This window comes from Centruroides vittatus, unplaced genomic scaffold (assembly GCF_030686945.1).
Source record: "Centruroides vittatus isolate TY-2023 unplaced genomic scaffold, ASM3068694v2 contig_579, whole genome shotgun sequence".
Taxonomy (NCBI): Eukaryota; Metazoa; Arthropoda; class Arachnida; order Scorpiones; family Buthidae; genus Centruroides; species Centruroides vittatus.
In genome coordinates this window covers 592501-608778 of record NW_027122347.1, presented here as the reverse complement: position 1 = coordinate 608778, position 16278 = coordinate 592501, and the positions used below count along the sequence as shown (strand labels likewise).

At 31.8% G+C, this 16278-nt stretch overlaps 1 protein-coding gene across 1 annotated transcript in view; it reads left to right on the top strand.

Moving 5' to 3' along the window:
- The first annotated feature begins 1595 nt into the window (after positions 1-1595).
- LOC136979123 (E3 ubiquitin-protein ligase TRIM9-like) overlaps positions 1596-16278 on the top strand; it is a 69543-nt gene continuing 54860 nt past the window's right edge. Inside the window, exon 1 of the mRNA XM_067275048.1 lies at positions 1596-2572. Within this exon, the coding sequence (XP_067131149.1) occupies positions 1820-2572 (753 nt within the window). The 5' untranslated portion in view covers positions 1596-1819. The remainder of the gene's footprint in view (positions 2573-16278) is intronic.

Below are 16278 nucleotides of genomic sequence, written 5' to 3'. Positions count from 1 at the left end.
AAGTCTCTTTACCATAGCTTCAGTAAGACACTTACTGGAATACACAATGGAAATGTTTGAGTTATAACCATATGCAGTTTACTTCGGGGCATTACGAAACAATATTCTCATCTCATACAACAGTCAAAGATATAAAATCAGTTGTCACACTGCTTTGTGACTTCCAAGTGTCATGGAAAATGACATCTCAAAGAACTTGCGGTAAATTAAAAATAGGGAACGCTCCTTGTACGGTATTAGCAGCATAACTGTTGTCATTAGAGGATGCCGAGATTAATGCTTCCTTTATCCCTCTAAGTACATTTTTTTGTATTTTTTACAATACAATAGAGCATCGATTATCCGACCCCCGATTAACCGACTTATCGGTTAACCGACCGCGTTCTAGTCAGCAAATTCGAATGTCCACTAGTGATGTGGCGCTACAATATTTGGTTATGTCTCCGCTACTTTAATATTATTTTTGTCAAATTTTTGCATGTTTTAGCTGGCAGCACTGGCTCGACCATGAAAGGGAGGCTAGTATTTAAACCAGGCCTAATACACTATACCAGGGGTGGCCAACTTTTGTGCACATAAGATCTACTTTTTATCGGAAAAATGTGTCGCGATCGACTTGTTGTCATAGGCATAGTCTAAGTGGGGAGGGGAAGTGTGAAATACATACTATGTTTATACACTGTTTCAGTACGAAGTGCACTCACTGCTTGTGAGTCGAGTCATAACTGCATGCATACAGTTGCGTTTGGTTACAAATATAATACATTAAGTCAAGACATCGCTAGCGATCGACCAAAATTGGCTTGGCGATCGACTTGTTGGCCACCCCTGCACTATACTAATAATGTATTTTTTCATACTTTTCGGTTATCCGACCAACCTCAGTCCCCAATTAAGTCGGATAATCGATGCTCTACTGTATTTACATAAATTTCTGCATTGCCATTGTAAAGACAAGATTCAGGACTAGATCCTTTGTAACTATCCACAGAAAATGGTCAGGTGAGAGAACAGGTCCATGAAAATGTGAGAAGGATCTGGACTTTTTCATGGACCTGTTTCCTCTATCTGTTTGTGCTAGAGATTGTTTGTAATCCGTTAACTACATGTAAATTTTAAAGGGGGTCACGAAACGTTTATAATTGTGTACAGTACAATGGGGGCCACGACATTGTTCACGTGGATTTTTTAGTGGTGTTAGTTTATTCATATGGCTAGTAAGTAGGCTTACAAGAAATCGTTAGCCCACTACCAAAAATAAAAATTAAATTTAATGTAATACGATAATAATTAAGGTTTTACTTAAATAATTCCTACGTTTATTACTGAATTTTATTTTTCAAAAGTATTGGATTTGTTAAAAAAAAAAAAATTTCGAAACTCCAGACTTCTTGTACGCATGTGTCGCCATCTGTCGTTACGATTTTAAGTTATATAAATAATTGAGTGATAATTGATATTTCAAGCAATAACAATAATAAATGCAGAATATAATTTATTAACTTATTATTTTTATCACTAGGAATATGATGCAAATATTAAAGTTTATTTTAAATTATTTATTAATTTTAAGAAAAATGAAACAACTTTGCTTAAGAAATTAAATATCGGCAATATTTTAACATTTTAAAATAATAATAGTTAATACCGGATAACTCTCGTGTAACCTCGAACACAATTTGTAGTTTTAAAATTCGAAAATTTTCCCTTCGTCACTTCCTGTTTAGCAAAACCGAAACTAGATGAGCAGGGCGCATGCGCCGGGTACAGAGTCCGTCGTCTGCTGCACTCGCCACTCGGTAGTGTGCTGTGATGGGAGATGGAGGACGAATTGCGCTGTCCCGAATGTAAGCACTTCTACAACAACCCCGTTCTGTTGCCCTGCTACCATTCTCTGTGTCTCAATTGCGCCCTTCACATACAGCAACCGGCTCAAAATGTTCAACAGCCATCGGAAGAGTCGAACATCAACGAAATTGCCGATTATCCAGACGTGGACAAACTTAGCCTTCTGAGCGAAACCGACAGCGGGGTGGTGTGCAGCAGTAGGCCAAACAGCTACGTGGGCACCCCCAACATCCAAGGCATACTCTTTCCGCCCTTTCAGAGTAGCGCCCTGTCTCTGACGTGCCCTCTGTGCCGTAAGGTGGTATATTTCGACGAGAACGGTGCCCACAATCTGCCCAAAAACCGAGCCCTGCAGAATATAGTGGACAAGTATGGAGAGAGCAAAAACCTTCCCATCTATTGTCAATTGTGCGAGGGTGACCCTCAGGTGGCTGCCGTGATGTGCGAGCAGTGTGAGGTGTTCTACTGCACGCCCTGCCGCGACAACTGCCACCCCCCGAGAGGGCCTTTAGCCAAACACAACTTACTCACCCCGCAGCAGGGTAAAGCGGGAATCAAAGCTAAAAATAAGAGTAAAGAACCAAAATGCTGCGAACACGTGGAGGAAGCTCTTAGCATGTACTGCATGATGTGCAAAGCACCCGTTTGTGTATTGTGTTTGCAAGACGGCCGTCATGTGAGTCACGATGTACAGGCATTAGGATCCATGTGCAAAGCGCAGAAGGTAAGTGAAGTTTATGTTAACCAGAGAATTTAAAACCCCCTTCCCAAAATTTAATAGGGGGGAGTGATTTATGGGTGGTTAACTTACCCACTGACTTCGCAAGATAGGGTTATTCTGAATAATTCATAGACATCTAAAACTGCGGTCTTGTTATAGCATCGTAAAGCAGCAATGGCACAGGCACCGTTTTCTAGTGTCACATGGCGTAGTATCACTGGCTATTAAGATGTAAATGAATGGCAGGCTCCATTTTTTTTTATTCTCTCCCCTTCCTCTATATAAAATTTCTTAAAGAAAACCTGTTCCAGAAGTGCACCTCTTCTACAAAAACTTCCCCCTTTTTTATTGGAGTGAGTTCGCAAAGTCTAGACAATCTGGGTTAAATCTTTATTGACTGCTACCTTTTATAGCCTTTCGTCAATGGGATGATTCCGATAATATTAAACACTAGAAGAAGGGGAAAAATGGGGGTGGAGAAAGAGAGAGAGAGAGGAAAAAAGTTAGAGAAAAGTGTAGTTAATGATGTGTTGACGTTTCTGTCACTCTCCAATTGACTGGGACCATTTTTGAGACAGCTGCTGTCACTTTTCTTGTAAAAACAACAGACTGTCTGTTGCTGCAAGTAGATTCAATTACTTCCATTAACAGTATATTGAAGTTAACATCTGATACATTTATTGCTTTACTTCCGCTACGATAAGTTTTATAAGAAAGGCAAACAATCGGGTTGGCTCCTTTATTATTTTTTATAAGCTCGGATTAGTCGCCATGTTGTTTTTTAATCTAGTTCAGAAGATGATCCGCTCTCCAAGATTTTGCTTTCCCTTCCGATTATAGTAAATCTTGAACGGATTTACTATATTGAATTCTGATCTTTAGTGTATATATATTTAGTGAGGGGTAACCACCTTTCGAAATTCTAAACGTCCGGAAAGGTGTCTTTTATGATGACGTTAACTAGAAAGGGGTCTTTTTTTTACGATCGTGTGGTGTTTTTTATTTTACTCTCCTCCGTGCTCCCTAATTATTTGTACAAGTTGGGCGCTCCTATTTCCTTGTTTACAGATTTTATTGTTATTCTAGGCTAGTTTTTTGTATAAATTTTGGCCTAATTCCTGTACTTTCTGTGGATTTTTTAGTAGAGTAATTACAGTTTTACTACTTGTCTGTACTTTTAAGACTCCTAGTGTTAATTTTCACTAATTTTGTTGTATTTTCTACTACAGAAAGGCCTGCAGTTGTACTTTTCAATTGCTAAATTAGGCTTAATTTATCTAGATTTTAAGAAGGCGGGCTTCCAAAATTATTATTTTTTTTTTTAATTGCAAGTGTATAGGAGGTTATATTTTTTTAAATTTTGTGTATAGATAATAATATATATTTTTAATATCTAATCCAAAATATACCCGATTTAGTATTGATTGGTGATAACAAAGGAGTTAATTCATAGAAGTCGAATTATCAAGCTAAAGCACAAAGACATTCGAGCGAATAATAACAATTTATTGGAAATCATTACAGTTTATCACCAAAGCTTATCTAATTTCAATGTTAGATTAAACCATTTAAATATATTTATAATAAAATACGTCTCCTAAAAAATTCATGGTGTGTCGATTTATTGTTGAAAGTATGGCGCCTTCTCGACAGGAGTCCCTTTACCCCATGTCGATACTCAATAGAAAGTTATAAGGATGTGCTTTCCCCTTTTTATGTTTCTTCCAGTTACTTTTTTTTTTAATTTTTGAAAAGTTTATAAATTTTTTCTTGTAGAAACAATAATAATAATTCTGTTGTTAAACTAATTAGTTCTTAAATTATACAGCAGATGGCAGTGAGTTAATTTTACTATTTAAATTTTTTTTTTTTTTTAATTTATAAAAGTTTTATGACTTTTTCTCTAAAAACTTTTGTAATTATTTATTCCCTTTCGAGTGGATGTAATGATTTATTGTAAGTATTAGTAATTAGATAATAAATTAGGTATAATTTTAAGTACACCTTTAATCAATCGTTAGGACATATAAGCGCGCCCCCTGGATAATAAAAAGGTGAGTTTTTATTTTAATTTTTTTTTAATTTTAAATTGTTGGGTTCGGTAGCGGCTCGATTGTGACGCGTCGCGTTACGTCGCCTGCTTGTTATAAGCAGAATGGCAGCATGGTGACATCATTCTAGCACATAGCGTGTTCTTGTATGCGGTTTTTTTCTGGTTAGAATCTATAGGGAAGTGCCTATAAATTTTGAATTTATATGTCCCGAATACACTTAACATCCGGAAGCTCTTCGTATTCGTTTCGTATCTCTTAGGCATATTTGCAATATATTTTCCATTCTTTACATTTATTTGCAGACATCTCTCAGTACTTAAAAGCATTCCGAGTTTCCCATTAATCATAATCGGAATTTAATTACAGTGTAATTATTGCGTTTGTGTATGCTACACGCAATTTTCCATGTTGCCAACTTACTTGAGAAGTCTCGTTTTTTGTCTTTGAAAATATTTTAACCCATCATTATTTATACAAAGTTCTTTGAATCAGCAGTCGAAACGAATAATCCCTACCAAACTTTTCTGTCTATCGTCCATGTTTTAACGCCTAGAGTAATGTTGACAGAATATAGAATTTCAGCTGTGGCAACCATATTTCTTTTGTCAGATTTTTCTCTTCAGTTCTTTTTCTAAAGAATATTCTTCCTGTTATTGAGAGCTGGAATGTTTCATCCAATTTATTTAGCCAAGTTTATGTAATTAAACTGTTTCTGTCGCACTGGTTTCTGCTTCCATTATTGTTTCTCTGTCTGCCTTTGTATACGTACACACAACTGTCTTTCCTGAATTTAACATTTATAATTTTGTAACAAATAATATAAGCTTTAGCAAAATGGGAATTTTTAATTTCTAGGATTATTAAGTGTCGTTAATTACAGATTAACGTTTATACATAATTTCTTTGCAAACCTTCAACAGCTAAAAAAAAATATATATATATATATTTATATATTATTACACTAGACTCTCGTTAATCCGCCATTCCTTGCGCAGAGGTGTGCCGGATTACTGAGTGTACACGGAAATTATAAGTTTAATTATTAATTAAATTCAATATTAAAGTTCATTATGGGCATTTTTTTAAAAAAAATGAACAAGAAAAGCATTATAATAGGTGTGTGCCGGATTAGCAAGAGAGTACTGTATTTGGTAGAATATTTATAAATATTTTTCAAATAAAAATGCTTATACAACGATTTGAATAAATATTTCTGCCAAGTTTTTTTTTTTTTTTTTTTTTTTTTTTATTAAGTTTTCACAATGGAATCGTCTACTTGTTTAAATTGAACAATGGCGGCAAAACCGGCTAAATGGCCCAAACTGAATAAATGTCATTCCGGTTTTGTTTTACTCCATAGATAAAAGTAAATTGGAGTGACAACTCTGTCCACATCCAAATAATTCTTGACATCATTACAATTTTACAAGTTCCCCATCCGGTACAAAGTGAAAGTAGCATTCAAGGGCTACTTTCACTTACGCAAGAAGAATAAGAAGGAGAAAAAAAATATATATCTTAAAAATACATTATTCATAATACAATTTATCGAAACGTATTTTTAAAAAGCATCCACTCGAAAGTTGGACACTTTTTCCTTTTAGCGAGAAATTCCCAACTTTAAAAATGTTGAATATTTGCAAATTTAAATAATACAAAAAATACAGGAAAGAATACCTTTACATAAGAAGTATTTTTTTACTTTTTTTTTTTTTTTTGCTGTTTGTAAAAGAAGTTTCAATTCAAAAATATTGAAAGAAAATTCTTAATGGCACTCATCCCGAGAGATTGGTCATTGGGCGGAGTGAAATTCGAATTTATTCAAATTGAAACGTCTCTCTAACAGACTGTTGTTAAGTATATATTCAAATGAAAGTCGGATGACGGCACCTCCGCCCAATTTGTAAGAATAAAAATAAACTGGCGATGAATTTTTGCGGTGGACTTCCATCCCTGTAAAGCTGTAATACAGTAGTACAAAGTTCGTGCTGTTTATTTGGGTGGAATTCACTTTTAAACTGATTTAAAAACTCAATAAAATTTCAATAAAACGTATTTAGTAAGTGGAAAAAATACACTTTTTGCAGAACAAATATTTATTATTAATCATGGGTGATGTCTTGGAAAGATTATTTTTAGTTTAGAAACATTGGGTGGAGACAGAAAAGTAGTTTTATAAGCTCTAGTTTTTCTCTTGCCTTATTAAAACTGACCTCCATCAAATCCTTTTCTTCCAAATAGATCCTTAGAAGACGAAGAATGATTTAAAAAAAAAAAAAAAAATTAATTAACTTAATAATACGTGATAATTCAGTTGTAAAATTAGTGCCATTAAACACAGCTGTATAATTAGTTACTGTAATAATCCTTAAGGATTAACCACTTACAACTTGCATTACTATTCAGAATTAATTAGTAAGCCAGGCTTGATCTCTCTCCTCCTTTGCACAACTCCATTTCGAATTAGAATATATATATATATATAAAAGTAATTTCTTAGTTTGAAAAATGACATTTACATACGGGTTATGAAATGCATGTAGATTATCCCAGCTCTTAGTCACGCGAGGGCTTCGTGTGATGTCTCATTTCGTACAAAAACGAGAGCATGCCACTCCGCCCAAACTCTTGAAACATTCCAGGGATATGCCATTGTAAACAGTTAATTTATCCAAGAGCAGTATTTGTTTATTTACTCAGCTGCACGGTGATTTAAGCCAGTGACATTTTGTTCTAATGCTTTGGCATTATCACTCTAGTCCACGTTTGTTATCTGTGATGGAATCGTGTAGTTTCAAATCCCTGCTTTTATATCTTTTTGATATCTGCCCTCTATCGAAATTACCTATATAAATTCGCCACCGAATCTTCTGGGATGCCATACATCAATAACGGAATCTGACTTTCAAAAATGGCCGACTAATGGATTATACTCTCGAACGGAAATATAATTATTGAATAATGTATGAATTTTAACTTGGGATATGATCGCCCTTTGTCTGCAATTTAAAAATATTAATTGATAAAAGCGAGTCTTCTGCAGCAAATTGATCGTCTTCACCTTTTTCTTTCTTTCTTTTCTTTTTTCTCTTAATCTTTTAGTACTTTAAAGCTGATAAAGATATGAATTTACGAACTTTCATTCTAATATTTTTGAAGTAAAAATGAATGATTTTTTTACCTTTTCTTCCGCCATTTTTTTTATGAGTAATCCTGTTATTGTGACGTAGATAAAATTCGTCCATTCAGTGTTTCCCCCATCAGAAATATCTTCAGATATGTGACGACAATAATGACGTAAATGGCATCATCTTAAAGGAATGGCATAATAAATTCAAAATGAGAATATTCTTCCAAAAAAAAAATGTTGAATCGTAATTTTTATTTCATTTTATTTATTTATTTTTTTTTTTTTGGCCAATAATTTATTTGATTAAGATGTAATTTTATATATTTCTTTTCCTTCTTTTGTCTTATAAAATGGATTAAGTTTTGCTGCAAAATGGCTTCCTAATGGATGGATTTTTTTCTTTCTTTTATGTAGAATTTAGAAAGCATTTCTACTTTTCTTAATTGACTTAAGAAATTAGCTTGAAAGAATTCGTAATAATAAAACGTGTATATTGCTAAATTTAAATTTATCCATTAATTTTTGGTTAATTAAATGTCTTTTATAAATATCTCCTGAATAAAAATTGCAATTTAGAATTTTTAATGCTGCATTCGTCATTGGATTTCTTTTACTAAAAGAAGAGTTTTTTTTCTTAATTGATTAATTGTGTGATAAATATGGAAAAATAATGATGATATTACCCATGTTATACCTCTGATATTATATTAATATAATAGAGGGGAGTCACAAAAATTACCTCCCCCCAAACTTTTACGTTTTTTGACTCAGGAGACTTTGAAACGTCGATTTTTTTACCCACTTTAAAGCTTAATAACTCCTATTCCTTTAGTCGAAAATTTCCGAAATTTTGTGAGAAGAATTGTGTTTTAGAGAGAAATGTTTCTAGAAATTTTCAGGAAAATCGGACCATTGGTTCGGGAGATATGGTCCCCACCCACTTAATACTTTCAGAACCAATCTGAAGACATGATGATAGCAATTATCAGGGATGAAAACAAATAAAGAATGCCAGTAAAGTTCAGCAACAATGTTGCCAACTTCTTTTTAAATCCACAATTTTCACTCATTTTTCAGTTCGGTATAGTTTAAAACTGGAAATTCGAAAATAATGTGGAGGGAAAAAAAAGGTAATTTTTATAACATTTCGAATTGCATATTTATAACAAAATGTGACTTTTTAAAGTAAGTTACGCTTTGCTATTTTTAGATTAAAAAAGAAAAAAAAAAAGCTATCTTTTATCCATTGTGATCTTTATTTTTCTCGATTCACTTTACACCTTGCTTTAAAAAGAAATGGCGGAAAAAAATGTACGAAGAAGTGTGATTTATCGACATCATTCTTCAGTCATCTTCCGGTGACCCGTCACTCACTGGAGACAGGAGAGACTTTAGCTTCTTTCTGTCACCGGAGAAGTGCTCGTGTAGCATGACATATATTGTTCTCCCCCTTGCAGCAACTACACTTCTTTACAGGATACTTTCACCAAAAATATACATTCTTCTCCTGAAGAATATACGTTGGCTTTTCGATTTTCCTCTGCCTTTCTTCCTGATTTTCGATTCATTAAAAAAAGATAAACAAGCTCCGAGGAATGTTTAGAACCTTAACTAGGCTGATAATTCTAGAACAAAGTGCATAGTCCAACGTTATTAGCGATAATGCTCTATAATGCTTGAAATTAAAGGAAAATATAATGTGTAATTTCCAAAAAACACAGATCGTCAGCGTGTTTCCTTAATGGTATATTGCTTAAAATGTTGGCAAATTACTGTATCAAACTACGAAATTTGTGTGTTGACGTGCGCTTTGTAAATGGAAGTCTCCTTCCTCCTGTTTTATTTTATTTCTTTTTTAATTAGTTACATATCTGTATCTGATGGTCGTTCTGGTTGGCCAACCGATTAAAATCGCTCTTTTTATAAATTCTGATGGAGTAAAATAATTAAATAGTTTTAAAACTTGGTTCCATCAGATTTCAAAGCAATCTTCTGCCATCAGCGTCACGTGATTTGTTCCATCACGTGATTGAAGCCAGGCACGCAATGTTGCCATCTGTGAATGAATGCTTTCCCCGATGAGAGTGCAAGATCGATGTTAAAATAGTCTTTAGTTGGTTTCGAGGACACAGATTTCCGTCATTTGGCAATACCATCTAAATTTGTCTTTCTGAGTTATTCTCAAAAATTCCCCCCTTACTTCTAAAGATATACTTTTACCGGCATTCATACTTTTAGCCAAGTTTTCTAAGTGCTAAAACCATTTTCGTGTCGGAAAAAATATTTAAAAAAAGCATACCGAGTTGAATTTTTATAAACATTTATATATATAAATATGACTGTCAAAGTAACTTCAGATACGCCTCTATAATTAATTCGTTTTTGCTTATTCAATGCCTGAATGCTTTTTTTAAAAGAAAAAGCAGCTTCAAAATCCATTAACATTTTACTTATTTTCAAATTACTTAATAGCAGAATTCAAATTTGAATCCCACCAATTACGAAAACGATAATCGATTTCGTCATTGTTTCAATTATTCGTCGATCTATCTTAACCAATAGAAGATTTCGAAACTGTCTGACGTCATTTCATTGTTATGCTTGATTGGTTAGCGTCGAAATTTCAAATTTCAAATTTTAACTAAGTAGAAAAAAACGAACTTTTATGTCTTAAAATCGATTTTCTTCACGTTTAATCGATAAATTAATGTGAAATTTTAGATTATCTATTGATTTTTAATTTTATTCATCTAGAAACAATATTTTAATATATAATAAAATTAATTTGTTTGTATCCTGTGATGTTATCTGATCACAGCTGAAAGATGGAATTATTGTATTAATTTAATTTTTTTTTAATCCTAATTTAAATAACTATTTTAGAATATTTAATTAATTTTTGTCAATAACTTCATTCCTTTGTTCCTTCACGTCAGAATTAACAAATTATAAAATTAATTTACATAAGAAAAAAATCCTTCTTTATGTACTTTTATGTACAGTACATTTTTAAGATCTAAAAATCTCTAGTAATTTCACGAACTTTTTTTTTATTTTTTGTATATTTTTCCAAAGAATCTGCTTGAAGCCAAAATATAAAAGTAAAAAAAACTGAAAATAAAGTAAGTAAATAGACTGTAAGAACTAATAAGTTTAGACAAATAAAATTAAGAAAACGAAGGAAATGAAGCAAAATCAAAATAAACATAAAGATAAAAACCAAGACACCAGAATCCCGCGAAACTTTATCAACAGTTTTTGGGTGCCCTTTCCACAATCCTGGCTGAATTTTTCTTCTTTCTCGTTCGAGGATTATGGATTCTGACCTCCTCCGAACCCGAATAGAAAAAACAAAAGCCTATCAAGTCACGCGCCTAATTAAATTTTGTACGAAATTTCGCCCCGGTGACGTCAACAAACTACGTAATCGGCGGTGACATCATCTGTATGGTGCAGTCGATCGAAACACAAAAAGGCAAAGCGCTGACTGCAAATGACCCGTTGACCTTTAGGTGAGGTGAAACGTAATGTATTATTTGGCAACCTCTCGTGGGACCTAACCAGTCTCTCGTTGCCATAGTTACCTACAGAATCCTTTGTACAAACCATCGGTGTAACTTTGATTTGCTTCTTTGGTCTCTCTGATAAGTAAAGTTGTTATAATCTGTGTAAACAGTTTGAGGTAGTCTGAATCAACATTTAGTTAAACAAACTTTTATTTTTATCTCGTTAAGCAGGAATGTAGAAACAATTTTCTCTTTTTTTTTTATAATGTTTCGCCACTAAATATAAATTTTTGTCAGTCCCCAGCTGTTAATTGTTACTGAAGTTAAGCTGTGTTTGAATCGTGGATTAGCATCAATATCTGTACTTAGTTTCAATGAAAACACGTGTAAATGTTATACTTTATTAATTAATTTATTAAATTTTTATTACTTGTTTGCTCTATTTATAAAATAATTCTACAATACGACCGGTGCTTAAAGAAATTTATAGTGTTTATCAGCACATAAACTGCGATCATGCGAAATTTTTACATTGCTTTTTGCGAATTAACCTGCTTATATTTACATTCTTTCCAAATATTTTGCAGTGTTACTGTGGTAAATTAATTATATAAATCTGTTTTAACGGCTTATTTTGCCCATCTTATATAGGGTGGTCGTAATTGAAGTACTCCTATTTAACGTTTTCTAGATTTAGTAGAAGAAATGTAACCGAATTTTGCTATGTTGACAATTCAGGACATACCGAAGACATACCCATAAAAAATTTAGTGCCAAAAGCTGCCACTATGGCGCTTTTGACGCTGCAAGTAACAAACATTTTATTTCTATAAGACTCAAGCTGTACTGTACATAGATGCGAGGTTCAATGCGGTCCCCATTCTGAAGGTGTAAAGCCTGAAGGCGATGAGCAGTGTGTTCAACAGCCGATCGTAATTGGTCCGCTGTGATTCTCCTCACGTGCATTGCGACACTGTTTTTCAAAGTTGCCAAATTTGCAGCATGTATTCCTTAAACCACACTTTTTAACTGTTTCCACAGATGACACCGTTTTATCCCCCCCCTTTTTGCAGCGCCAAAAGTGCCACATAGATGAGTTTTTGTACTAATTATTTTTTAATGAAATGTCTTCCACGTGTCCTAAAATGTCACCATACCAGATTTTGGTTGCTAAATATCTCTTTAGACTTATCATAACGTCTTTAACAACCGTTCTATAATAAGTTTCACGTAAGCGACAATTACCAACGCTATAATTGAGTTTTAACATTAGCTAAAGGAAAATTTAAATATTGAAAAAAGTAAAATAACCCACTTTTAACACGTTACACGTAATAAATAATGTATAAGAGTGAGTTAAAATTACTTTAATGATTTATAAGACGGCAAAATGCCACTAAAGAATGCTTAAATGAATAATTACAAAGAATAGAAAGTATAACAAGAATAATAGAGTTGAAATATGCACTTCAGTAAAAATTACGTCACACTAATTTAAACAGAAATTCTTTTTAGAGTAAAAACCAAATGATAATTCGAAGTAAATATGTATTAAAACTTCGATTTAGCGCCACTATTCGTTCGCTTCTAAATCGAGTTTGGCACTAACCTGAAGTACTTCGAATAATGAATTTTGTAACGAGATCTGCACAAAAGTTTGATAATAGAGGCGGCATATGAAATACAAAACCCTACATTTAGTAATTTAAAGAGACTGAAGGGTTCTTCCCTATTTAATATTTATGGAGAAGATGCATTCACAAATACTGGTGAGGAGAGTTGCGGTAGTTAGGATGGCGCTGTATCGAGGTGTGAAGGCAGTTTAAAATATTTTGTCACAGATTAAAAACGCTAATATTTAAACTAGAATTAGATATTGATATTACGTCATATGACGATGACACTCGTTTACAATAACAAATTTGGTGAGTTCACAGATACTGAAGAGTTCTCTATTTAATGTGTAAAGTATAGAATGATCTGTTACAGGTACTAATTGGCGTTTTACGAGGGTGGCTGTACTTAGGTCTGGCTGTATATTTTAACATACGAAAATATTTACTATATGTAGAAATAATAGGTAGTGTTTACTTACCTTTAATGAAATTATGGTACCAGTTATTCAATAGATAAAATATTAACTTCCGGCATCTCTTCCGCATTAACTTTACTTAATTATAACAAGTACGCAGTAATTTAATTTAAGTAATTTTACATACTATCTCTTGTAAAGCATACCTTACATTGTAAACTATTTTATGTTTATGTTGTGATATCTTTCTTCACCCTCTAAATTTTTAAAATGCACCCTTGTATCCAGGAGGAAAAATTTATTTATTTATTGCTACTACAGGTGATATAATAAAGAAATTTTTCCTGAATTAACTCTCATTACTGTGCCAATCCTTAAACACCAGTATAATGTCCTATTAATAAATAACGTCCACGTAGACGACTATAAATAATAATTATTTATTTAATTTTTAAGGGTTTTAGGAGTTAGGAAGGGACCCTAACTTCTAGGGTTCCTAATTCCTAACGTAAAACTTAGAAATTAGGAACATTCATATTTTTTTATATTGGGAATTCTTAACATAAAAGTTAGGAATTCCCAATATTAAAAAATGTTGTGAATCCCTAACACCTCTAGAAAGGAATCTAGCACCTCCAGGGGTGCTTGAACCAGGTTTAAGAACCACTGTTCTATAATATAAAAATAAGTTAAAAATAACCCTTAATTTCTGATAATTATCTAATCATAAGATGAAAAAACTGTCATTTATTATTAAAAATTACTTGGTATGTCAGTTATGTCATACTCGATGACATTATTTTAAGTATCACGTGCCATAAAAAATCCTAATAATTTTTTTTTTTTATTATATTGTAAGGAAAGTTAATTTACTTTAACATTTTTTGATATAATTAAATTCGTAATTCTCCATTTAAAAGAAAAAAAATCCTTTCTTTATAAAAGGAATTTTCAAATTGGTTCACTCGACAGTTGAAATTTAAATTTAAAATGTGTTAACCAATGAGCTGCGAGTTTATATAATTGAAATTAATCAATAGGGATGTAATAAACTATTCAAAAATCGTAAAATTAACAAGAGTTTTACGTTCGTTATTAACACGGGAATATTCAAACATGTGATAACATAATCATCTCTTAGTATTAACGATCCGGTTTATGAAACTATTAACCTAATTCTTATTATTAAGTTTTAAGATACCTGTATTTATAGGAAAACTATTAATTTATAGCCCAATTGCGCCAAGTGTTTATGAAAATTTTATGATTTTCGACTAGATATTGGCAAACGATGAAGTTCTGTATCCGTTGCAACATCTGCTCTACTGTTTATTATTGACTACGTTGTAAATTATAGAATAAAATGGGGGAAAAAATTCGATCTGAAAGAAAAGAAGGGGGGGAGAAATTCTTCTAAATGACTATACGTCGTTATTGGTTATTTTATTATTTAAACAGCCGTTAGTGAGAACCTATAACTAACGTTAACTTAAGCTATATTATTGAGTACTTCTTTAATTATTAACAGACATTAATGGGAAATCTCTTATTTTTATACGTTATTTTAATAAATAAATATCATAATAATGATTTTTTTAAATATTCTCTTAAAATTTTTAAATTCATCAGTGAAAAATATTATTATTAAATGTTGTTTTAGCCACGATTAAATTTAATATTACCGTACCAAATTTAAATATTAGTAAGCCGTATTTAACTAATAAACATCATTTATTAAATTCGAATTTAAATAAGCCAATTAAGTTGAAAGTTTTGAACGTCTATTTTTAAATTAACCAATCAACGCTGATTTGGAGTATCAAACTATCCAATTACTGATCGCTGTAAATTTAACTGCAATTTTTTAAACGTACAAAGCAGAAAAATAATACTGAAAGTATTGTATTTAAAGAACAGAAAAAAACTATATATATATATATATATATATATATTTTTTCTTGCAAATTTTATAAACACGATAAAACATCAAAACAAAAGTCTGTCTGTAATATAATTTACTATTTGGCGAATTATATTATGTCAGTGAACTGAATTCTGATCCGGATTGTCAGAATATGAAGTTTACATTCTGACAATCCAGAATTCAGTTCTAGAGGAAGCTAGACAACAGGAAGAGTCAGAGTTTTACTTCAGTTGGAGCGTAAGTGGGACTCTTGATTTTCGAAGTGACAGAAGCTTTGAACTGTAAAGTATTTAGAGTCTTGTGGTTGTCAAGATACTAACTTTGTTAGCGAATGGACAAACTGATGTTAAACTCGTTTGACCATTTTGTTGAGTTTATTCTTCTTAGTCTCTTTTATATGGATCAATAGTGTATTATTATAGCCTGTATATTGTAAAAGTATGATGTTTTAAAGTATAAAAAAAATCGTATTGCGTGTTAAAAGTATAATATGTATTTTTTATATTTTAAATATAATCGAAAAGTTTTTTACTTAAAAAATAATCACTTAATAAACTTAATTAAAAAATTTAATTTTTAAGATTACATGATGTATGGCAATCGTACAAATAAATAATAAAGTAAAACAAATTAAGATTTAAAAAAAACTTGTAATGTTTTATTTATTTCTTAAATTTTTAAATTAATTTCGTATAAATTTTCAGTTAAATTTTTAATTATTTTAAGTCTGGAAAATTTGAAACGAACGAAAATTTAAATTAACCAATTAAGAATTTAAAATGTTTCTCCGTTGTGACGCAATTAGTTTATATTAACCAATCAATCGAGACGAATTTAAAATTTAAAACAGAAAAAAAAACTGTATTTAGCCAGTAAAGTACGTTTCAGTTGAAATCGATCGTTATTTCGAAATTTGAATTTAACCAATGGAAGACGGATACGTTTTTTAAAAAAATCGTCTAATAAAATATAATAATTATTCGAATATTTGAATTTATCCAATTAGAGTTGTTTGTAGGTTTTTAAATCAACCAATAAAGCTCGATCGTCCGAAACTGACGAA